Source organism: Trachymyrmex cornetzi, unplaced genomic scaffold (assembly GCF_001594075.2).
Source record: "Trachymyrmex cornetzi isolate Tcor2-1 unplaced genomic scaffold, Tcor1.1 scaffold75, whole genome shotgun sequence".
NCBI classification, from domain to species: domain Eukaryota; kingdom Metazoa; phylum Arthropoda; class Insecta; order Hymenoptera; family Formicidae; genus Trachymyrmex; species Trachymyrmex cornetzi.
Window position 1 is genome coordinate 209,201 of NW_017300081.1, and position 25,671 is coordinate 234,871.

Below are 25,671 nucleotides of genomic sequence, written 5' to 3' on the forward strand. Positions count from 1 at the left end.
AAAATATCTATTTTAGAAATATGCTTCTATTCTGTTTATTATTATTTAAACTTATATTTTTCGATAAACTGACGCATTAATAGCACAACTTTTTAATAATGTATCATATAATAAAATTGTTAAAGTCAGGATGTTGTATTATACACAGAATGTATAAAAAACATAAAAAAATAATACGACTCACGTTTATTAAATTTTTTAAAGGCATCGTTATAACAGTACAAATTTCGGTCAAGATGGCATCGGGTATCCAACGTGATAAAAGATAAACCGTTTATTGCAGCAAAAATTTTCATTACAGAGAAAATAAGGTCGCACCTCGTTTAAATACGTTCGGGAGACGTTACCTCATCTCTTCTCTCTTTTGTTTCTTTGTACATTATGGCTACAATATAATTCGATGAGGTGCTAATTAAAGAACCCTATATAAAGTAGTCGAGAACACACAAAAAACGATTTCCGGCTTTCGTTTAGGGGCGATGCATTTATATATATTTTGTTTTTAAATATACATAAATATAGTCCGCTATAATTATAAACGTTTCAAGAACTGTCAAAAGGGTCCGTAAGGGCCTGGGAAGAAAGAGGACGAGACGTGGTTGAGGAATAAGAAGGAGGGAAAGAGGGAAAAAGCGTAGCACACTAACTTTCTTTACGTACGTGAAACCTAAATGTCTAAAGCATTTCAAAGAGGATGGTAATTGTAATCATATAATATATATTAAAGTTGATGTTACTTTTTTAATAGCTTAAACGTACTAATATCAATCGTAATAATTACAAGCATCGTGTTACGTCCTTATATAGTCAGCCAAGTACGATCATCGCTGATAAACTTTTTTTTCCTCTCTCTCTCGCTCTCTTTTTTTTCTCTCAATCTCTCTCTTTCTCTCGCCTCTCCTATAAATCATTTATGTTTCCGCACGCATTCCTCTGCCTCATTCTCCCAGACATCTCTACTCTTCATATATGCATTCCTTCTCAATCACTCTCTTCCTCTTTCTCTTCCTCTCGGTCATTCTATCGCTCTCGCTAGGCAAGATTATTCCGATATTGCGATACACGTTAGAAAAATATGCTATGCCTAAAATAGGATGAAGGCCTGAAGGCAACCATTCCGTCGATATTACTGATAATCGGTGTCTGTGTATGTAATGTGTGTATGTAATGTGTACGTGTAAATGTAAATGTGTTAACGTGTTAACGTGGTGTGCGTTTTTTTTTCTATACACGATTCTGATTTCTCTCATCAGCGTTCTTAAAAAGGTGCGCCAAAAAGGAAAAAAGAACAGATTCATCGACAACAATAATATCTTGATACAAGATAAAATATATGTATATATATATATATATGTGTATGTATATATATGTATATATTGTCTATGTGAAGTCGGCGCATATAAGTCGTCCCGTAAAGATCGCGGAGAAATCGTGCCCGAATTATCCATTGATGATTATACCGAAAGTGTAGTCTTTTTCGATTGCCTTAATTTCTAGGTATCGTTAAGTCGCAAAAATTTTCTGGAAACTTTCAGCTGCGACGCTGACGTGTCCAAGGAGAAAATCGTTCGCGGCTGGAGTACTTTCGGCGGCGACACGTGAAGTATATATTTGGTAACTTAATACGGGATAACTAATGCAGAGCATTCGCTTACTCGAAGCTGAAGAAACACATAAAAAACTTGATAGACCTTACGATTACACATTTAACAGAACGCTTCATATATTTATCGAAAATAAGATATTTGATGTACATTTTTCGATGCGACGCAAAAACAATTTTTTTTTAGGCGGATAATATTTATACAAGTCCACTAATTACAAAACAAAAAATAAAAGCACGGCAGCACAATTTAGATTAAGCGCTTTGTCCCAAAATAACACAAAGAAAAAAAATAGGAAAAACATTGCTACTTTGTTTTACGTGAAATTGCAAAGTCGCACAGTATTTTTTTTTTAATATTCTTTTCGTTAAAGATCCAAACTCAACTCACTCATGAAGCTCTCAAGGAACTGACCTATACGTAAGGCGCAGTTTGCGCAGTTTTATCGTCTTCATTCATCTTGTTTTACAGGAATATGATAAAGCTGGACAGCTATAGCACCTTTTCGTGTATGCTATAACTTTACAAACATGTATAAGTATTTACGGGCGAAAAATGGAAAGTAAAATTCGGCACGAGTTTTAAGCGCGGAGAAGAAAAATAGAAGTATGTACGTGGATTATAAAATTTATCAGTGTAATATCCTTCGCGCACGGTTTTAGTATACGTTCACACTTTACAAACTTTAATAGTTCTCTTCTTTCGTCGTTCATATAATGCCCGGCCTCTCTAGACATTTTATTAATCATTTATTCTTACATTATGCGCTGCTGTGCAGCACCGGAATACCTCGCGCAGCTACCCTACAAAACTCGTAAAACAAGCAAAAATAAAGAAAACGAGTATAAACTAATCGACTTCAACCATTAACAATTCATTTATGTTCTAAGAGAAATCGAAGAAATACGTTAAAGAGGGGTTTAATTTACAAATCCCAGATTGGCGGCCGTAGTGTAAATAATTATTTGCAATATAGGTTGAAACATATTTAATGAGTAATAATTGCTGGTTATATTCACGTGAAATTGGACATAAACACACAGTACTACTTATACTTCATTGCATTATTTATGAATCAATAGACTAATATACTTAATAATTATTAGACTAATTATTAACCTAAGATTGTGATCACCCATCAACGTCAGCCATTACCTAAGCAACATTCCCTATTTTTTACTTTTTGATATATATAAACGAAACAGTAATGTATAAAATTTCTCGAACAAACCAAAACTCCTAAGAAGACGTCCTGGACCGACTGACCGCACCAAGAGTTCTGCCTTTACGTAAAACGAGCTTCATATTTTCGCAGAATTTTCATTTAAGTAAATTAATAAACATAATATAGAATAATCATAAACCGTAATAATCATGAAGATAATAATAGGTAATAATAGTAGTAAACTGGCAGCAGTTAGTAACCAGATATATTCTCAATTAAAATTCTCTCGCTAGATGACAATCTGAAACTTACATGGCACTGACATCCAATTACGAATCAATCACTCACGCGCACACATTCTAATTTGCAATCTTTCGTTTATTTGTTCTGTCTGATATTCGTTTCTTTTCTTCATTTTTCTACCTTACCTCGACATTCAGCTACAAAACAATTTTACTGTCGCTCTTGCGCGCTCACTCATTCATTCTCTCGCTCGCTCACGATCTTACACGCTCGCTCGTTTCACCCCTCGACGTGCGAATCAGCTGCCAGATAATTTATCTCGTTTTCTGCGTGTTTTTTTTTATATTCTGTTTGTTTATATAGTTATAATAACCATTTTCCCAACGACTACACACTAAATAGTTCAAATTTTTTGCACTTTTTCACCAACAACAACTGGATTGTTGCGCCGAATTTCTTGAGCGCCCATTTCTTTGTAATCGAATTTGCAATCGTGCTTGTCACTGTATCGATGCACGGCGCAGAATAGTCCTCCACAACGGCACTCAAATCCTGCAAATTTATCATTGTCAAAACAACATTGTCAAGGCAACGTCACTAACTAATCACATTGCATCGCACTTACCAGTCAAACCAACTTTTTTACGACATACAGCACAACGATTTTTCTTCTTCTTAGATTCTTTATCAGTCTCTTTGCCATCAAAGGAGTCATCTACATCGCCACTACTCGCCGATGAACCTTCAGCTACTGCACTGCTTACACCTACTTCACTTTCCTGGTCTTCTCTGTTTACCTGTTTGACAGAAGTAACACATAGCGTATAAGAATAATGAAAATAATTATTTATTATTATAGTTATTTTTTGAAAGTTTCCTTTATATTCTTGATATCTCTTATGGTATCCTATTTTAAATTTAATGGAAAGAATTGCATTATTACGTTACAGAAACATATAAATCCTTATATTAATTAATAGTTGATTAGGTATAAATTTGTCTACATCATTTAGAAAAGTAATAAATATAACAAATAAAACAGATTGTTCAATAAATTTTCACATCATAATCATTATCAGAATTTAAATGTTTCAATTAGATATGTTGCATCACTCCCTCTTAGAAATACAGATAATCTATTTTTATAGATAATATAATTATATAATTTCTCTCTTATCTACAGTCCATGAATTTCTATAAGATAAACTTTCATTAAAACAATGCGAAAGAAGCTATGAATATATGCTGCAGTTTAATGTCTCGAACAATTTCTTATATTCTTTCCTTTGGCTGTTTTGAAAGATTATGTTTTACAGACTAAAAACAATTTGATGTATACGACCTTGTGGGTTCAGGACTGCTTATAAGCGCTATTTTCTGCAAATTAATGGAAAGAACAAAGGCGTTACGTTTGTGCAGAATAGCTATGAAAAAGAGATGGTAATACTCACTTCTTTGGGACTGGGTAGATCCGACGTTGACTGAGGTATAGTAGGAATGGTAGGTTGGGCCGTCGTTCCTGTAGCTGCTGGGCTACCAAAACTGCTTTGCAACGTGCCAGCGTTGCTGGAGACAGTCTGTGAGGTTGGTACGGTGGCAGCTGACACTGGTGGCTGCTGCTTCTTTTTTAGATTTTCCTTATAGCAAAGAGAACAAAGGCCATCAGTAGCTGGCGAGCCATAAAATCCACAGCCACTGCGACACAGAGCTTGCATAGGATTAGACTCTCGTTCCATAACTCTCGTCTTTTATTAGTGTACACTCTTCGTAAATCAAGGAAACTTCTGTTTATATCCTAGTTGCGATCACTGCCTTGAGAAACAGTGGAAAGTTGCAGTCAGCTTGGTGTAGGATAACTAGGTGTAGTCCTTTGCTGCGGCTCTCTTCCCAATTGCTCCTCTGCAACCGTGTGTCACCATGTACTCACCTGTTTACAAGTAAATCATGCAATTAAGCAAAGGATAAAATAAAATGCCAATCAATATCTTATACTACAAAGTTTTAAACTACAAAACTTATGAATAGATAATATAAACTTGTTACGCATAAAAGCGTAATTAAAATACATACAAATATAACAACATTATCATCTCATAAATTTAATTCTTACATTTAAATGTCTGAAATAATTATTTTTTATACGAGTACATCAACAACAGTATATATTGAGAGAATATAAAGTACGTTAAAAATTAAAATGTATTATAAACAAGAATGACAAAGTCAAATCACAATCAAAGATCACAAAGAGTACTGCACTTTGTAAATATTAAACTTGTGGTGTTACAATTAATTCACAAAATATATTACATTATCTCGACCTTTTTTATGACAAAGAAATAAACGCGAAGACAACACTATTAACTAAACTAAAAGGAACAACATCAAAATTACAGGTATAAAAGCTACAAAGGAAGAAATCCGAGACGATGACGTTTTTTGGACGATAAATGATGACGAGCGTTTAACAGAAGAAAAGCAGGAAAATTTTCGAAAATTTCAGATAATACAATGTATACTTGACAAGAAAATGGGACCTCTCACAATTTCTCCTGCTTCCTGCGCGCGTCATGCAAGGTCAGAACACAAATATCTTCAATGAGGCATGCCCTTGAGATCCATGGACACGCCGAGGCACTCGATAATAACCGAAATTTCAACAAAAGGAGACAACAATGTGGGAGAAAAAGGAGATCCGATGCTCCGACCGCGAGGCCAAAACGTGAGCGCGACAGAGAGCGAGAAGGCGAGAGAGCGCTCTGGTGGGAGCAAGCGAGAGGGCGAGAGGAAGAGGGGAAGCACAATTCCTAGGAATTTTTACTACGTCATCTTGGCGATCTGATTATTTCGTTTTCCTTCCCTTTTGTTCCGCAGCTTTTGATAAGGCAGCTTAGGCAGCCAGGGGCTCTCGGGCAGCCCGCAGCCCGAGAGAGAGATCGTCAACGGAGACGACGGGACGGGAAGGTGTGAATCGTGATCGCGCGCAGCGTTACGATATTACTCACTTTCCAACACACAGCCGTGTCGCAACCGATGCACAACATGGAGTAGGAATTTGTGCGAGGCATTTAAGTGGCGGCAGCCGTATCCTCTTATCGCGATCCGCGGACACCCCGCTCACAATAGGACTGTCGGGAGAGAATCGCCTGTCTCTTTCCCACGTCGCGATGGCTCTCTCTCTCTCCCTCGTTTTATAATCCTCCCGCGGCGCACTTCGCACAGCACGCGAAATCACCAACGAAACGGAGCTTACGGGGCAGACTTCGCCTCGCGTTCCCGTGCTTCCCGTGCGTGGCGGCGACGGCGACGGCGACGACGGCGACGGACGAAGCCGTGATGGAATCCGCGCTGTGAACGTGGCCGTGTTCGCTCGCGCGCGCGGATCGTCCAGACTTCCCCGACGCTCGATATTACTTCCAATCCGCGCTAGCCCGCAAGGACGGAGACGAAACAACGATAACGACGGGCGAATGTTTTCATGATGGCGATCGGCCGATCAAAAGGCAACCCAGAGGCGCGTTGTGTGCTGGGCTTTTGGGCGGACGCGTAAGCGACGGCGGCGGACGCGGTGAACGGCGACGGCGGTTGCCTTGCCACAACCGCTTACCGCACTCCGCAACGGCGGTGGCGGCGGCGGCGGCGGCGCATCCAGCGCCGATCGTGGATACACGGAACTTCAACCGCTCACCGTCGCCAGCACAGCCACGCGCTCGGCTGGTATACACGGGTATACACCCCGAGCTGTCCCGAGCTGCCCCGGGGACTACCGCGCGCGCTTTCTCCCGCTCTCGCAGACTCCTTCACTCCTTCACGAGAGAATTTCTTCGGCGAAAATTTCATCGTCGATCGCTTCCCACGATTTCGTATGCGGCGCGCAACCGAGAGCGCCGGTGATTTCGGAACGCTCTCCGGCGAGAGCGATTGGCTCCAATTGAATTCAATTGATGCCGCGAATCGTAAAAAAAACCGGGACAAGTCCACTTTTCGACACACTCTCGACACGGTTCTCGACTTCTCGGCCGCGCGAGCTATTTGGAGATTCTATCTAAAGATGAATTTTCCGCTTTTATAGCAAAGATATTTTATACGAGAATATATGTCACTGGTATATCACGTTATGACCGGTTATGAATACGTGGTCTAAAAATGAGAGGATCTGTGTCACTTTTTCCAAATCAATGAAAGATTCAAAAGTCAACGAAATGTAATTCAAAATATAAATCAAATTTTTGCACATACGAACAAACAGTTCTATAAATTCCTTCAGATGACAGCTTTCTGTCTTCAACGAGATTAAGACGTTAAATTGCTAGCTGGGTCATCGATCTGCTGTATTATTAGCTTTGTTCCTTAATTGAAAAGGAAATGAGAATATACTTAAATGTGACACAAATTCTCTCATTATGATCAGATTCAGATTTTAATTAGGTGTAGAGACGGTATTTAAAGAGCTCGATGTGTGTTTATCCTTCCAGCACAGTTAATGAAAAATTAAAACTGAATTTATAGCGATTAGAAGTATAACACTTTTTCTACAAATTAATTTCGCAAAATTCAAACACATACAATATCTATATATATTTTCCATATATTTTTAATGAAGAGTGCCCCAGAGAGTCTGACCTCAATTCTTCTAGAATTGATGACTAAATTGGTGATTAATTTGGAATCTAGTTTTGTGTATTTAAATCATATATGGATTTTTAAATTACGAAACATTACATTTATATCCCTATATTATAGTTCAAATTTTTAATTGTTAAAATATATATACGTATAATATTAAAGATTTGCCTGTATATTACAATAAACGTGACGCTCAACTATTTGTAAATAGAACTAAGGATTCGCTGCAACAAGGAACTAACCTACATATTTTGCAAAAACAAAGAAGATAAACTCTAAAGTTAAAATGACGGGAAAAACATATTTATTTTCCGTTTATATTACAAAATATCGTTTAGCCCACTGTTGGTTTTAGTTAAGAAAAAATGAAGGAAGATTTGCGAAAAGGGCACGATCAGACTATAAAATTTAATCTCATTAAAATTCAACTGCTTAAAGCGGTTCTCGAATAAAGAGTATCTTTATTTGAATCAAATGGTACCTCTTCCCTATTGGTTATAAGGGGTCGCAGGAGGTTAAGAATTGGGTCAATCGTCTCGATCGGGAAAAAGTTATTAGAACGAGCATATAGAACCGTACCGAAATAGTAGTTGAAAGCATATGCATGTACATTCGAATGTCTGACGAGTTTTCTATCGATATCAAATAACCGAGTGAGTTATAAGTACGCCGAACTGAAATGCATAATTTGCCACGCCTAGTATCTTTAGAAGATAAAATGAAGGGTAACTTAATCCAAGAGGAAAAGGAGAACTTTGCTTTCTCGTAGAATTCCACCATTTAAGCATTCAATTTTCTGATTATATATACACTGAGAAAAATGTCTGGTTGGATTAATTGGAATTCTGATTGAAAATGGACGAATCAGAATTTTTTGATTAAATCTACTAAAATTCTAGTGACAACTGGAAATTCTGATTGATATAATCAGAATTTTTTGGTTCGTCCATCTTCAACCAGACATTTTTCTCAGTGTATATTTCGCAAAATATTTATGTAACGATAAATATATACAGATCTTCAAATAAAAAACTTTCAAATTTCTCGAGATGAATGTATAATGATGCATTAAAGAATTTATCTCGGGATGATGAGCTTTCGAAATTGCAAAATTATTTCACGGACCATTGCGACTTAAAACGTGCGAAAAACGCAAAATATTTTCTGAGTAACATTAGCATTAATTGCATCAGATATCACAAGCATAAAAATTTTTTATTAGGTTCTGATAAGTCTCAAGCAGCATAAAATTTAGCTATCGTGATCATACGTAATCGCGTGCTCACTTAATCAGAATATTGAAAGACTTGACTTATGACCGTGATTTCTCATAAATAAAACGCTTCAACCAAGAATTGTCAAAGTTCACTATTCCTTAATATGTATAGACGACTGCAATGCGCGTAATATAAAATACATATACGTGTACAAAGCAGGAGAATATCATTTTCAAACTCTCCGTCGAAACACAAAAAAATTCAGTTTTAACAAGTGACAAACAAAAACACATCGCGACAAGACGTGTCCTCACCTTTAATTGCGCGAGAGAAATTTCTCTCCCGAGCTATTTTATCATGTTAACCTCGCGAAAAGAAATCGTCACACACGAAATCGCACGTGAGAGACAGAGAGCTGAAATTTGTAAAAGGGAGGGTCTGCGCGGGATCCGAGCAGCTGCAGAAACGCCGCGGTGCGGTGGTCAGCGGACGGCACTGAAGTGAGGCGATAATGCGAGGAAAGCGAATGGGTAAGAAAGGGGCGGCGGGGAAGGGAGGGGAGAGGGCACACGCGCGCTCGCGACGCGAACGCCCCGGTGCGGAGCTTTCTAGTACCAGCAGACCCGCCGATCAGACCTCTTCCCGTAAGGTGTTTCCAATGCACGCTCCTACGCTATGCGCGACGGAGAAGAGCGGGACAGGTGGCACGACGAGTTTTAATGCGGCGATTACTCGACGTTTAATTCCAGTCTCGCCCGTCGTCCCTCGCGCTCGCGTAATTCTGTGGCGCCGCCACGGAAACGATATCTCCTACGCCAAACACCGCCGAGCAAACTCCGATCGTGAAACACGCGCTTCTCGAATGACTTGCTCGCCACCGACCGAGGATGTTACTATGTTAGCTGTGACAAAGCACTCCGCTTTCAGTCTCTCTCTCTCTCCCCTCCTTTCTCGTCGATAAAATTTTACTCGAATCGAATCGCTAAAACGTAATTTTTAATTAACAACATAATTATTGTCAAGTGAATTTTAACACACGACAAAGATTTCTATTTGTTTCACCTATCAGTGAGAACAATTTTATAATATTGTTAATATATGTGATTAGTATTCTCGAACCTCTTAGATTCGAAAGTTTCAAATAGCTCGGGTATAATCATCATAGAAATTGAAATCCGAATCGAATCTTACCTGGGTCTTCTTTTCGAAAAATATCGCGTTCAAAAATATGTTACATTATATTACAGATTTTTGTACGTGATTCAGATTAAAAAATATAAGCCCTGAGGATCGATTTTTTATCATGGAACGAAGTGAAAATGATAAAAATAAGTAAATTTACTCTAGTGACCAATAAAATTGTACATATTCCAATACATTCGCTCACTTTCACCTCGTTCCAAGATACATAATCAATCGCCTGATTCAATCAAAAGTTGCAAGGTAACTTCTTAGTTCTTAACAACATCTTAATGACGGACATTAATAAGACACTAATAAGACGTCATTAAAACGTCACCTTGCTACTTGGGATTCAATTCGTATTTCAATAATTCAGTCGCTTCCCTCGGATGGAATTCAAACGATATTTCGAAAGGATTATTAACCGAAAGAATTAATGAAACCATAAAAATTTTATTAAAGGAGTCTATAAAAACTTATTAGTTTTTATTAATTTATAATTTATTATTGTTAACGGAAAGAATTGACAAGCGTTACAAGACGAAAAAAAAAACGCTTAAAATATCACGCGGAGAAGATCGTAAATATTATATAGAGGATGTTTGCTTCGTTTACTCGAAATTATCGTGCAACGCTTTGTGCTCGCAAGTAGACGCGAGTAAACACCGACAGTTTTGCACAATCCGTCGAAAAGTAATTTCTCCCTCCACTTTCGACCCGCGAGCCAACTCGATCGGGCTTTCACCCCACTTTTGCGCTCTTCGTCGAACCCGACCGACAACACGGACGCGACATGTGAAATTTTGACAGCTGCAATACCACGTCGATGGTGACGTCAAATGGGTAGAACGACATCGCGCAAGTGAAGAGAGAAAATTAAATGACATTTAATTAATAATTGGCCCAGCATTTTCTGCAATGTCCTCTCCTTTATTCTTACTCATTCTAATTTATTGTTTATTTGCTTCGCGTCCAATTCACAATCAAGAGTTATATTTTAGGAACCTATTCTTAGGAATTCCTTTATTCCTAGGAGTTAATTCTTCTCAGATTTCTCTATAATTTGGAACATTTGTATGAAAAATACACTTCACGTGTCTTGAACGGTCCACTCAAATTGATATGCTTATTTAACATAAAATAAATATGTTAGAAGATAACACAGATATGTGTTAACAATATTATTTAAAAATTAAACACAAAAAGATAATATTGACACAGTTTATAAACAAACCGTGGAAGCATTTTTTTCAGTGAAACTAATATTTATATGTTAAATCAACATTTTATTCGTTCATCTTTGAATTTACGTTTAAAAACATTATTTTTATGTCATTTTTGTTCATTTACTCATAAATTGTTACTTTGACATTAAGAAATTTTGACTATTAGTTTAACAAAAACTATTTAAATAATATGTTCAACACAAAATTTTAATAAGGACTTGAATGGAGACCATTTCCAATACAAATATAAAATATTTTTTACTGTGAAGATCTGCTCGCATTGCTTCACTTTTTACATTCAGAATCTTTATTTTCTCTCTTTTCGACGCCCGAATATATATTTATCTCTTTAGAAGTACAAAAATTTTTAAGAATTTCAGTAAGTAACGTGAAAAAATCTATAGTTTTTCTTAGTTTTCCTTGACAAAGCTAAGAACCTTCGTAATCATTTTATTCACACGATAATTCTTGAGATTTACGAGACAATAGCTTTAACATTGTTCTTAGCGACGTCACAACTACGTCGTCATCGGTTATAAGTACTAAGCTGGCAAGCTCTTCCGTCACAATGAGGAGGCAATGCCACAGCAAGGCCGAGACGAACAAAAGTGAGCGGCGCAGAAAGACAAATTAAATCTTTTCTCTTCTTTCTTACTACTTCCTGAAACTATATCTACCTATTTATGTACGTACATAATAAGGGGATTGTAAATGTCTTTAACGCGTGCATAAATTTGCAAGTATATTCGGGGCGTGTGCATCCTGTCTATTATTTATTTGCACATCATGACTGTTGGTATTCGAGAAATGGCAACGCTCAAAATAGTTGAAAGTAATATTTCGTAGTCTGACATATCCATTTGTTTTTGCGTAACAATAATATATAACGTATAATAATGAATTCTTCGGTGTCACTCTGGATGTGATATATCCAGTTTTCTGTTTTCAATGATTTTTGCATTGTTTACAACTTCTTTATTATCTAATAAAAATACATTTTTACCTTTTACAATATATATTATTAATACATTTTTACATTTTATAATATTGTATATACAGTTTTAATACCGTTATGTTCCTTAACGTTTCGATTAAAAAAATTCTTTACAACGTGTTCATTTTTATGAAAGTTACAAGCAATTGAGTTAAGTTGAGCATGTCATACCCATTTAAACAAGAATAAGCACATGTCCCAAATATGCGCGAAATTTCATTAGGTATTTATAACTCCATTTCCTCTTGTGACTCTTTTTGTTCAGTTCGTCGTATTCGATAAAATATGAAACAGCGCTAATAATAATAATGAAGCTTGATCTAATTATTAGCAAATTTATCTCAAACATCTGGTATTTTCATTGAACCTAAATTAGGTTACGATATTAGAAAAAACAAAAATCATATCGTTATGTTCATAGAAAAGTGATACATCTCAAATTTAGCAACTTTTAGTACCGTTATAGTCAGTAGAGTATTAAACAAAAACATTGTTTTTTAATTGGAACGTTTTAATTAGGACGACGAATATAATATGCATATATTAATTTTATCTTCTTTCTCACGTTATACTTTCATTTCAATTATATTCTTTAAAACTGTATTAAAATTGTATTCTTTAAAACTATTTTATATAAGTTTTCAAAATTCGAGCTACAACCCACCCCAGTATAGAATTATGTAAATTATGTTCTTTATCAAAGTCATGACACTTTTCTGTATAAGCAATATGTAGACAAATATGTCGCTCTTTCACAAGAATATAGGATCGATCTCTCCTTTTATTATCTCAAAAATGCTAATTTTTTACCTGTGTCATTCTATCTCTATCAACACAGCACGAAAAGGATAATTTTGCTCCAGTGTTTCAAAATTTAACTAGATATAGATTTAAATATAATTTTGTTGATTCCAATTCTTTGTTGATTCAGTAAAATAATTATATAAGAGGACGCTCAAACTAGTTGTTAAAATATTAAAATTTTTTTGCGGCATTGCTCACAACATGCTTGAGATTTCCTAATTATTTTGATGGCTCAACAATATAATTATTTTCAAATCTATATCTAATTAAAATTTTAGATACTTCAACAAAATCGTTCTTTTAGTGAGCGATATGTAATTTTCACTGTTATCAATTGAACTTATACGTATATAGATTTAAAAAAAAAAAGTTAACTTACATCATTATCATTATTATTCATTTATTTTTTCTTTGCACAATAATAAATGAGTAATATAAAAATCAAAGTAAAGCACGCAATTTTTTTCGTTTTTTTTTCACAAAAATAGCTTTAGCCAGTTGTTAATTTTGAAAAGCGACTCGATGAAAGTCAGTAATATAATTACCCATATTCGACTGACTTCATTATGGAATGAATCGCTAATCTCAATCATCTTTTACAATGTGCCTGCGCATTTGACTCATGCGACGTGGATAACGTACGATGTGGATGACGCATTCGCGATTTCCCGATTATTTATCTGCGGACAGTTTTTGTTTACGAATCAACTCATGAGAGTGCCAAATACGTATTTACGGTGAATTTTATCTCCTGTAATGCGTAAAAACGTTCTCACGTTTGTTCAAAAGGATTAAAAGATCAAATGACCCTCATCATTTGACGGCAAAAGGATTTCTTATCGTCATATCACGTTATTACCATGACTGAGCTATGACGTCTTTGCCATAAATTGTAAACAACGTGCGCTAGTTTAAAAAAAAATGCCCACGCCAGGAAAAAGTGAAACAGAGGGAAAAACAGAGAAAGAGAGAGAGAGAGAGAGAGAGAGAGAGAGAGAGAGAGAGAGAGTGGAACAAAGGAAGGGGAATCGTCGTATGCATGAAGTGAGAGTCATGGTAAAGTTCACATGACGCGATGACTCGATCGCCACGCTTCTTCATTCATGCTGGTCATGCTAGAATGTCTTCCCCCCCCCCCCCCCCCCCGGGATTTACCTTTCGAAATTCGATCGCGTTATTTTTTTTTCAAGTTTCCACCCTACTCCCCGATGTTTATCAAAGGTGCAACGCGTGCGCGACCTTAACGTCGATTTTAATAAATTGAAATAAAAAGAGGATGACGTCAAGCAACGGAGGGCGAGAGCTCGTATCGATCGAATCCACGTATAACGAATCAAGTGAGATCCTTCGTAGGGATGTGAGAACGAAGTGGGCGACAATGACAAAGAAAATTAGGACGGTGCGACGAAGGATAGCATTTAAATTTCTGCCAAAAGAAAGAGGGCAACTTTGAATTAGCCGAAGAACGTAGCTACAGCAAGTTCGATTAATAGATGGAAAAAATGTATCAACGGTACATTTTTTTTTCAGTATATATATATATACATATATGCACTTAATTAGATCAGGATTATAAGTTTCAAAGCAAAAAATATGCTCCTTTGATACCAATTAACCTTTAAGTAGATGGGGTGCCACAGCATCCCCGGTATAATTTTCTTTAAAACCTTGTTCTGGAAAAAGAGAAGAAAAAGTATTGTCCCAGATACTTAGAAGTTTTAAAGTTCATTACGTTTTCATTTCTCTGTTTCATAAAGGTATAACTAATATACTACTAACTTATAACTAATATACTAATAAACTTAACTATAACATAATATATTAGTAAAAAAATAATAAAAATTATAAACAATTATAAAATTAAAAAATTTTTTAAGCATTCTGAATACTTCACTTATCAACTTACATATCTTTAAACTACTTTATATCTAGTTCCACCAATATAAGATTAACTTTAATCTTAGTTTAACTATTAATGTTTACTTGTTTCTAATTCTAAGAATTTTCTAAGATTAAAAAAAAATGTTTAAAAGAATAAGAAAAAATTCTTAGAAAAAGATAAACAGCAATAGTTAAACTGAGATTAAAGTTAATCTCATGTTTGCAGGTGGAACCTTGAAGGTTAACGACTGTATATTCCGTGTATCGAAAAAAATAGCGCAGCTGTGTCAGTTGCGGAAGATTTGCCGCTATGTGGCAGTGATTCGAGAGCTTTGTTTACTCGAAGGAGTAAACGACCTTTCCCGCAATGGCCGCTAACGTTGCACGATTGCATTCGACCTTCGCAAAGTCGTTTAGCCGAGCTCGTACGGGCTCAGGCGCCACCGCCTTTATCATACAGGAATATCTCGGATTTCGGAAGAGCTTGGCCGAGTCACAACCTTGGAGATGGCTCCGCCTTCCTTTTCGGCGGGCCACAGCTGACAATAAATATGCGCGGAATTTAACAAAATTTAACCCACTTTTGTAACATAATTTCAATATAATACAAATTTCAAAGTGAAAATTTAATGAGAAGGAGATTCTATTTTTGCACAAAACGTAGCTATCATCTTTGTGCGTTTGTAACAATAAGATAGATTAATTGAAATTATGTATAGATTTTCTTGAGCCTCCCTTGAACTTCAATTCTAATTGTTGTAAATAAAATTTGCATTTCTTTTAAAAAAGTACGAAAAAGTTCAACTAAAATTCATCAAAAAATGTCAGAAATATATCCCGTTAAAGAAGATAAGATTAGTGCTCGATAAAAAGCTCTCTGAAAATAGGAAGAAACAGCACATAATTATATTATTGTACAAATTTGCAAATTTTTACTTCCTCTCTCTCTCTCGTTTTTTGTAAAAGGGTACAGAGGATTTGTGCACTTTTAAATTCATTCTCCGAGAACTGACATGTTCCTTCTTGCCATGTAAGAATTAAATTTAGAACGGAAGCAGGTAACGACCACGAAACTAAAAATGTTGCTCTCGAGTTTAGACACTAATATTGCCGCGGTATCATTTTTAACTCTGCACCGTGCAGAGAGATTGCATCCATTCAATAATAGATGGCGAAGAAAACAGGATCGACTAGTCTTCAAATCTGTGCAATTACACAACGGAACGCTGTGCGCGAGCACCTGCTATTTATGTTCCAACTAGACAGAAACTAGCGTTACTTCTTATTCGATATCGGGTGCTCCCGATCGTTCAGAAAATGTGAACAATAAATTTACCTTAGAAAGCGTTAACGCGCAAAATGAGTTTTCCGAACTAATTTCTCTCGCAAAACCCATCGAGGATTCGTCGATCAAAGTCAAAGCGACGGCTCCCGTGTGTAACAACCGAACGATACAATTCGAGCGCAACGAGATCATGGATACAGATACGGAAAAAGCATCGACACTTTATCCAGATCGGCTTTCTCTGCTACTAGAATGACTTTTTTTTCTTCTTATTGCAATGCATTAACGCGTATCGGTAAACGTTTTAGTTATCATACCGAAACGAAAGGTGGAGAACACTTCAGGCTCCTTTTCATCGAGCCCAATTCGCAACAGTATACGGCTCAATGAAAAGACGTGTCTAATATGATAGTAGATAATAGAAAAACGCACGCCAGTTTCTGTCGCAATCATCAGATTGTTGACAACTGACTGCACGAATTATATTAACAGCAATTTCAATCGAAATCGAAGCATTTTTCTATTGCAACTCTATAATAGTAATAAAGCTGGATAGCTATATTCTCAGGTCTGTTCGTGTTGCTTACATTTTTTGCATTTAAAATCTTCGATTTTTTTTCTTTAATAAAATTAGATATAATAATAAGTAAATCTTAAGCTGTAAGAAATTGATCAGTCAATTATTCTCACACTCGATTGTAATTGATCAATTTTTTACAGTCTAAGGTCCGATTCTACCAATGTAAAATTAACTTTAATCTCGGCTCAATTCACTCTACCTTTCTAAATTCTAAGAATTAGAAAAAGATAAACAGTAAGTTAACCGAAATTAAAATTAATATATTAATGGATCCGGGCTGAAGGTTTACTACTCCATTACAGACATTGTGTTAAGTAATAATTTTGGGAGATTCAAGCAACGCGAACAAACCTCTCGAGAATCAAGATTTGCATGAATGCTAGCTTTGCCGCAAACTCAAATGACAATCACGAAACGCTAACATTTGGACGGAAGTAAGGTTATTACACCTGAATTATAAGAAGAGTATATATGTACACTTTAAAAAAAAAATAAGTCAAGGGCGGAAGGAGAGGATATAATTTTTTTATGTATATTAAAAATAAATATTTAATAAAATTTCTAAAACAACACAATTGACATGACAATTTTTATTAATATAATTTCATAAATATAAAATTTTAATTAATGGCCGAAAATGATCTCAAAAAGACTACGTGTACTACTATTCTTAGGTCGGGTTTTTCATTTGTTGATTATCTGTGGTTAGGCTTAACTTGAGATAATGTAAAAATATATATTCTTTAATCTATAGTTAATCACTAAACTGACTTGTAGTAAATAATTTTTAAAGTTACAACTACAAAACCATTAGTTTATTCATTAATCATAAAATCGGCTAGAAAATAACGATTTTTACATTATCAAGTCTAGTAAGGTTAAGTCAAACCACAAGATAATCGGATCTTAAAAGAATACGACTCGTACCTAACCTTAGACGCGCCCAAAATGTTGCGCCCGTGTTTGCCAATATCTACCCGATACCAGTGTTTGTTTCTTACAATTTTCAGTGACATTTTTCTTTTTCTTACAATTTTCAGCGAGTACTGAAAATGTATACGTAACGTGATTAACGTGAACTATGGATTTTCAGTGAATTGTGGATAATTTGCACGCTAAAAATGCTGTAGGAGAAAACAAATCGTCTTCAAGCAGCAACGGAAATGAAGATTTTTTCCGCGATTTTATGAAAAAAAATGATCTTATTAGTACGCAACCAATTATCAGCAGCAGCATAAAAACGCTTTCTATTTAGATTCAAAATCAAAGGATTTATATTCCCTCGTAAATTTCTCTAAAGTAAAAAAAATATTTTTTAAATATAATACTTCTTTATCATCATCTGCGCCAGTAGAGCGGCTGTTTAGTATAGGACAACAAATATATGTACCTCGTCGAAACCGTTTGTCGGATGGGAATTTTGAGAAATTTTTGTTTTTGAAAAATAAAGACTTATAAATAAAAATGTGAGCGTTTATAAATCCTTTTTCCAAGTTAGCGCAACATTTTATGTTTATAATTATTTTAAAACAAAACCATCTAAAAAAACAATCTTCGTCTCATCTAAGATGGATTTACGGATTTCCATCTCATCTCCATCTAGATGATTTTAAAACCATCTAAGCGCAACACTGCCCGGTACGCATAAATTCATACATCACCTTTACGTCAATACAACGATTCGTATTGTACCTCGGGAGAATTTCGACATTAGCTCGGGGGTCGACGGTAGATTTATTTCTATCGCTATAATAGATCCCGCGCACACACACGCGGAAACGGACGGAATATCGCGTGCACGTGTGCGCGCGCATTCGCGACGTCCCGCATTTTTCGCGCACTCACGCCGATGCGATCGGGAGATGATGATTCATATTCGTTTCGTGGCTCGAACGCGGGCGCCATAGCACCGCGCTCGCATGCGTTACAAGCAAGGACGCACCACGCTGTCGGACGATATGCGCGAAAAAATTTCTAATCGCAGCATATTTAGAAATCCACCCGGAAACCATCGATAGCAGGAACTAAGGCGACGCCAGAGAGCATGAGCTGGAGTCGTTAATAATCATGGATGCTTAAAAAGATTATCATCGTTAGAAAGTATTAATTTTGGAAGATACAATATATGTATACATGCATAAAACAATAGACTCGACAAAGGTATTTAATTACGAGAGAGATGTTATATTATAAATAATTATTTCATTGTAAAGTATTATAATATAGATATGATTACAATCTCGATATTCTAATTAATAGAACAAGTAAAAAAAGTATACAATATAATAAAATAAACAATTATATTTTATTAAAAAGTATAATATAGATATGAATAATTATTATATTTCCGATATTCGTACAATTTACTCTTTCATTTAAATCTCAATGTAAAAAAAATCAATTGTTTTTGTTCAGCCTTTAGTCGTAAGCTTTACTTATAAACGATCCAAAAAGACTCGTTTCTAATTAAATCTTCGATACAACTTTATTATCGTTAATTTTTAACAATTACATTTTCGATATTTATACAGTTTACTCTTTAATTTAGTCTTCAAATGTCGATGTAAAAAATCATTCTTCAATCATAGGCTTTAACTTAAAAAATGATCCATTGCTAATTAAAACGTAAGAAAAATTCGTTGCTAATTAAGTCCTTGATACCGTTTGGTTATCGTTAATTTTTAACGGTATTCGTCGTGGCCAGTCGATAAGCCATCCCCATTGCTGATACTTAAGTGAATAAGAGCGGCGATGCATTTTTTTTTTTTGAATGGTCTTCCCCGTGCGTCTCTACCTGCCCGCCTGCTCTCGGGCAGGCATCGAACTTCACGACGACCTCGCCGCAGCTTTCACGTACACGCGCGCGCGTGCGTGAGCACGGAGAGTACATTGTCCCAGAGAAAGAGAGAAAGAGAAAGAGAGAGAGGGAGAAGGAGAGAGTGAAAGAGAGAAGAGAGAGGCACACACACACGCACACAAAGTCCCTAAGTCCATCGCGCGTGCAGACGGAGCGCATTGTGCGCGCACGCGCCTGCCGCGTGTGCGTGTGCGTGTTTGTGTTCTCGCGAGAACGCAAAGAAACGTAAAAATACAATATTAAATCGCAGGTATAATTACTAGCCTACGCGAAAAATGGAAAAGAAAGGATGGAGTTCGATCACGCAGTGGAATTCCTTGTTTCGAAATTTAGGTGCGGAATGTAGACTCGGAAGTCTTTGGCTTTTCACTTTTCTGAATGAATGGCGTGCGAGGCAAACGGAGCGTGGCGGATGTTTACAATGCTTCGAACTTCATTATCTGTTTCAAAATTATGGACTTTTTTCTCGTCTAACTCTCGTCTTTTTTACCTGAAAGGGGCTTTGAGGACTGCTGCGTAGGTTAAAGACATAATTGCATAGATAAGTATTTGGTGACAACACAAAGTTAACTATAAAGATATTTCAAGTCTCATTTCTTTTCTCAAAGGAAGTCTTTATAGATTTAGTTAGCAATTGTGAGCTACTGCTAATGTAAGCATCAGGTAATAGTTCATCTCGGATATTGTGTGTTTCGTAATACAGCACACTATAGTAGAAATGTAGGTCACAAGGGCAGTCGATCTTAATTCACATCGGTGAATTGTTTACTGTGTATATTTCACTTTGAAGCCAATTGGTTTCTTACAATTCCATTATTAATGATCTTTTTAAGAACTTGTTTAAGTTACTTTAATTTGCTCCATCTATCTTTTTCCAAATATCTTCTATTTTTAGGAACAGATGACAAATAACTTAATTAAGCTTAACTAATCATTCGATCGACTGTTGGTTATTTCGCTTATTTTGACAGATGCCGTCAGTTCTGCAATAATTCAATAATGTTCTGCATACATTACAGTATGTTTGTATCAATTAAGGCTAGCAATTGGAGAATTGGGCATTCAGAGCGCACAAATTTGTGTCGATTCTCCTGACATTTCTTCTCTTTACATATAATTTTAGTTATAAATTATAATAAAAAAAAAATAAACAAATTAAGAAAGAACATTCAATATCAGTTATGAGTGAGAGAAAAGTCAATATGTATCAACATTAATTTAGCATTATTTTAATGTTAATTGTTTATTACAAACTCAATAGTCTTAATGTCTTATGTAAATATAGATTATACACACACATTAAAATACTCCTTAAATTCTTTCGAATGGCATCTCACTCTAAAAAGTGAAAATTGAATCAGTCTTGAAAAAGAATAACTCAATTTTCGATCTTTAAGAGGATTACGTTCTTTAGAATGAAAAATTCACTTTGAACGTTTCAGAAAGTAATTTTTAGTGTCATAAAATCATCTCTAGTAATCATTAAAAATATAGCATTGGAGGATCGTCGAGAAGTTCACTTCCTTTCATTATCATTCTTTACAATTAAATGACAACTGTATTAGACTTTGTGTAATTTCGCTTTTCTGTTGCAGATAAGACTCAAGAATTTGTAGGAAGGAGAGAGCATATAGAATAAGCAAGAAAGGAAAAAAGGAAGATGTATTAAGGTTTTCGCGCTACTTCCTAGTCAATAGACAGTTTATTTATAATAATATGTAAAACAATTAAAATAATGGAATAAAAAGATTAACAATATCTTATGCTATTATACATGATTATTGTTAATTTTATGTTACTAAATATTTTCAAAATGACAAAATAAAAGTTGTAAGACGCTCATTTGATGTATACGCATCGTCCATTTAATATATTCTAGCTTTTTTCATTGAAGAACATAAATTTCTTGTAAACTATACGGTCAGTTTAAATGAAACTTTACGAGAACAAACTTAAGTGTTTACTTTATAATTATAGTGATTTTTAAATTGCTGTCTTATACGCAAGTATCTCAATTTAAAAGAGAATAATTACAGAATAAGGTTATATTTTCAACTTGTGTAATGTAAAATTCTATAAAAATTTAGAATTAAATATCTTCAAAATATGGTACGGTAAATGTTAATTAAATTTTTTCTAGATATTGATATTATTAACTTTTGTATTACATGTATACTACAGACTTGTTTTATATTTCGTCAAACGTGAGAGAACCTCCTTAAAGATATATTTACCCCAAAAATGGACTTTGGTGGCTCGGGATAAGAGACTTGTAGTGTCTCTTTTTTTTGAACATGGCCGGAGCCACTACCGCCGGAGCCACTACCGTCTCCTGATTAATATCGCGCAAATGTTTCGAAAGAATGTAACAAAACAAGGTAGAGTGAAATAGTAAATTTAGAGCGCACTAACTGCAATTGTTACTCGTAAATATAAACAGTGTGATCAAACGTCATATAAGTACTTTCATTTATAGATAGCATGAAGAAGCATAATAATATAATATTAAATGTTTGAACGTCATGTATTTTAAACGGAAGATCCCTTATTTAATATTAATGAGATTATAATGGCAAACTGTATTATATTTTTTAATTATCTCGATTAAAAATTAATTAAAAATTAAAAAGTGCAATTTATATCTAATGCTGAATTCCTCCAGGGTGATAAATAATTATAATATTTTTTCTGTAATTATAAATGGAATTATATATACTTTAGCAGAAATTATAAAAAAGTAAAACTTATAAGATTTTATTACCGATACAGTTAATATAAAAAACATGAAAAAGCCTACAAAATTATGTAATGTATAATTTAATATATAATATATAAAATATGATATAAGAAAATAGACGATAGAGAATTTTAAACATGATATGCGTGGCAGAGATATGCAAGAGTAGAAAATAAGATTTTTATTTGGTAGTCATATATTAAGACACACATAATGAAACAAGGTAAGATGTAATAGATAAACTTAGATCATAGAATATATCGATCTACATCCATAGATACAAATAGGACATGTGGAGGGCGGGGAAGAGGCGGAATTCATTATCGCTCACGGTCCGTTACGATGGTCATGAAAAAATGCTTGCAAGATACAGAAAGAATTACACGATCGACGTTAACGGCGATATTAAACTGCGGACGTGTCTGAAAGCAGGAACTCACTGAGAAAAGGAGAAGCATCTATTAAACTCATCCGGCGTGCCTTCTAATCGAGTGTATCAAAAATAAGCAGCTCGCGCAGGACGTTTTAACATCATGGGAGGTCCTAAGAAATTTCATGTTTTACGATGGATTTGATTTAGCGGAAACTACGCGGGAAATCCTCATCCGCTTCAGTCTTCATCTTTAACTTCTGACATCTTAGCTTGATTGGAGGCTGAATTTCTATCAAGAAAAAAATATTTCGTTCAATATAATTTAAAAAAAAAAAACTTGTTATCCAACTGTATTCTTGAAGCTTAATGCGTCGACGTTGTCTCTAATTTTCAGTGTTAGATAACTTCGCAATGATTTGCACTCTCTTGCCATGAGGCCATAACCATTACTTTTCTTGAATTAGTTCTCTAGCATGTATAGTGGATGTACAATAGTTCCAGAAACTAGCCTTTACACTGGAAATAAAACTAAAGTATCTGTTTCAACTTTAATTGAAAAAACATTTCGGAAATTTTATAATTCGAAAGTATTAATATGAAATAAATAAAATGCTATTTCTTTTGCATTCTTTAACACGAAATATCACATTTATTCTTTCATATATCATACATATATAAATATACATATGTATTCGTAATAAATATATATCAGGCGACTAATACTTAAATTTGTAAGCCTTCTTGATTCTCACGTCTACTATAATAATGACCATTTATACCAACGTGGATTAACTTTAATCTTGGTTTTAACTTACTTTTCATCTTCTTCCAATTCTAAGAATTAAAAAAAGGTAAATTAAATCGAGATTAAAATTAATCTACATTGATAGAAATGAGCTTAAAAAAATTAAAAAGCTCACGTTGCTATGAAGGTTGAGTATGAATCAGTCTTTCTGGGAATCTTTTATTTCAGAAAATTCCAGGCTTACAAGAAAGAGAGAAAAAGGGCGGAAAAAGAGAAAAAGAAATGAGTCGTTTATGAAACGTTCTGAGACAAGTCTCCTCAATATTATTAGATACAAAGTACATGCATAGATAGCTTCTGATAGAAAATATAAGACCAAATTAGTAGCAAATATAAAATATAAAACAAGTATAAAATAAAAAAATAGACACGAAAAGAACAGTTTTGCTGATAACTTAGGTAGATACAGATCTAAAAATAATTTCGTTGAACTATAAAAACAATTACATTGCATCGAATGCTCAAGCATGATGACAATGTTTCAGAAAGTTTCGACATTCTAACAACCAGCTTGAACGTTCAATATAATTACTTTAATGGTCCAACAAAATTATTTTCAGATCCGTATTCTATACCTTCAATTTTTAGATATTTCAACAAAATTATTCTTTCCGTGCATGTTTAATTCCTGTTTCTACCAATATAAATTAACTTTAATCTGGGTTCAATTTACTCTTCATCTTTTTCTAATCTTTAAATCTAGAAAAAGATGAAAAGTAAGTTGAACCGAGATTAAAGTTAATTTATAAAATAAATCCACTAAACATTGACATTGATGAAAATGAGCATAATTCTTAGAACTAGAAAAAGAAGAGTTAGCTGAACCAAGATTAAAATTAAACTAAATTGATAGAAACGAGTATGAGAGAGTAAAATAAAAACCATACAAGTGAGAGAGAGGGAGGGAGAAGAAAGGGAAGTACGCGGAGACAGAGCAAACGCGCGTAATGACGTGGGCGAGAACGGCTGGCGTCAAAGCCGAGAGCAGGTCGAATCAGGTAAAGCGCGTAAGCGAGAGAGGAAGTATATACGCGGTGTAGATACGAGAAATTATTCTTGATAAGGCGTGCGCTGCACGCTGGGAAACACGCGGCGAGAGAGTTCCGTTCGACCACCGAGGGCAACCAGTCCGGGTGCTCTCGGCCGGAGCGGCCGCGATTCCGCGATTCCGAGACTCTCGCCCGAGTCAGAAAGATTGTAAACAAGGACGCGGGAGGGGAGGGGAGGGAATACTCGAAGGGCCACCTGAAGGGAAGTGCGTCGGCGAAAGAGAGCGAGAAAGGAGAGGTGGGAGAGGCAAGGAGAAATGGCGTAAGCGCGTAAACGGCATGCGTCACGAACCCGTTACAGAACGGACGCTCTTTTTCTTCTTTTTTTCCTTTCTTCTTTTCTTTTCGGCGAGTAAAAAGTGCATCCGCGTCTGAACGTTAATTGACCGAAAATTGGTCGTGGCCTATACAGCACAGAAGTTTTCCAACAATTCCAGCAATATTTGCAATGTTACTGGAATAATCAGAGAATCGATTGTGTACCTTGAAACGAGATGAAAATTACAAAAATCAAATTTATATATATATAGATTAAGAATATTTATAATTTCATTGATTAACACCAACTAAATTTGTTCTTTTGTAATCTTCATTTCGTTTCAAGATACACAATCGATCCCCCGTGCTGTATAGGGGTAAAGATATCTACTCGAACGAAACTCTAGGCACTCTAGGTAGCAACGGCGTTCCTATCTTGCGTGGCATTAGGAGAATAGATAAGAATTACGCGCTGCTAGGTAAATTAGAAGCGATGCGGAGGCCACTTATCTACGTACGCCTATATCGCGTGGCGTTCAATTCGTACACACAAAAATATCTCGCTCTTTCGAAAAGCGTTTTCTCTAGGCGGAGAATTAAACGGATAACACTTGTGACGTCTAGCGTACGCATTATTCGAATCGGATCGGAGCGGAGCGCCGCCGTCGTGCAAGACCGACAGTGAAAAAGAGAGGCGACGACGAGAAAGGAGAGAGAGAGAGAGAGAGAGAGAGGGGGGGGGGGGGGGGGGTGGGAGGCAGAGGGGGGGGGGGGGAGGGGGAGAG

At 35.5% G+C, this 25,671-nt stretch overlaps 1 protein-coding gene across 5 annotated transcripts in view; it reads right to left on the minus strand.

Moving 5' to 3' along the window:
• Positions 1-850: 850 nt before the first annotated feature.
• The window catches only part of drn (zinc finger AN1-type doctor no), a 25,800-nt gene continuing 979 nt past the window's right edge, over positions 851-25,671 (minus strand). Inside the window, exons 1-4 of one of the 5 annotated variants that reach the window (XM_018518466.1) lie at positions 9,170-9,190; positions 4,464-4,939; positions 3,638-3,809; positions 851-3,564 (exon numbers count right to left, since the gene is read on the minus strand). In XM_018518466.1, the coding sequence (XP_018373968.1) occupies positions 3,416-3,564; positions 3,638-3,809; positions 4,464-4,748 (606 nt within the window). In that variant the 5' untranslated portion in view covers positions 4,749-4,939; positions 9,170-9,190 and the 3' untranslated portion in view covers positions 851-3,415. Of the gene's footprint in view, positions 3,565-3,637; positions 3,810-4,463; positions 4,940-5,549; positions 5,760-6,017; positions 7,626-9,169; positions 9,191-25,671 lie in introns of those variants that run through there. The other 4 variants (XM_018518464.1, XM_018518467.1, XM_018518465.1 and 1 more) reach the window with 4 other exon arrangements.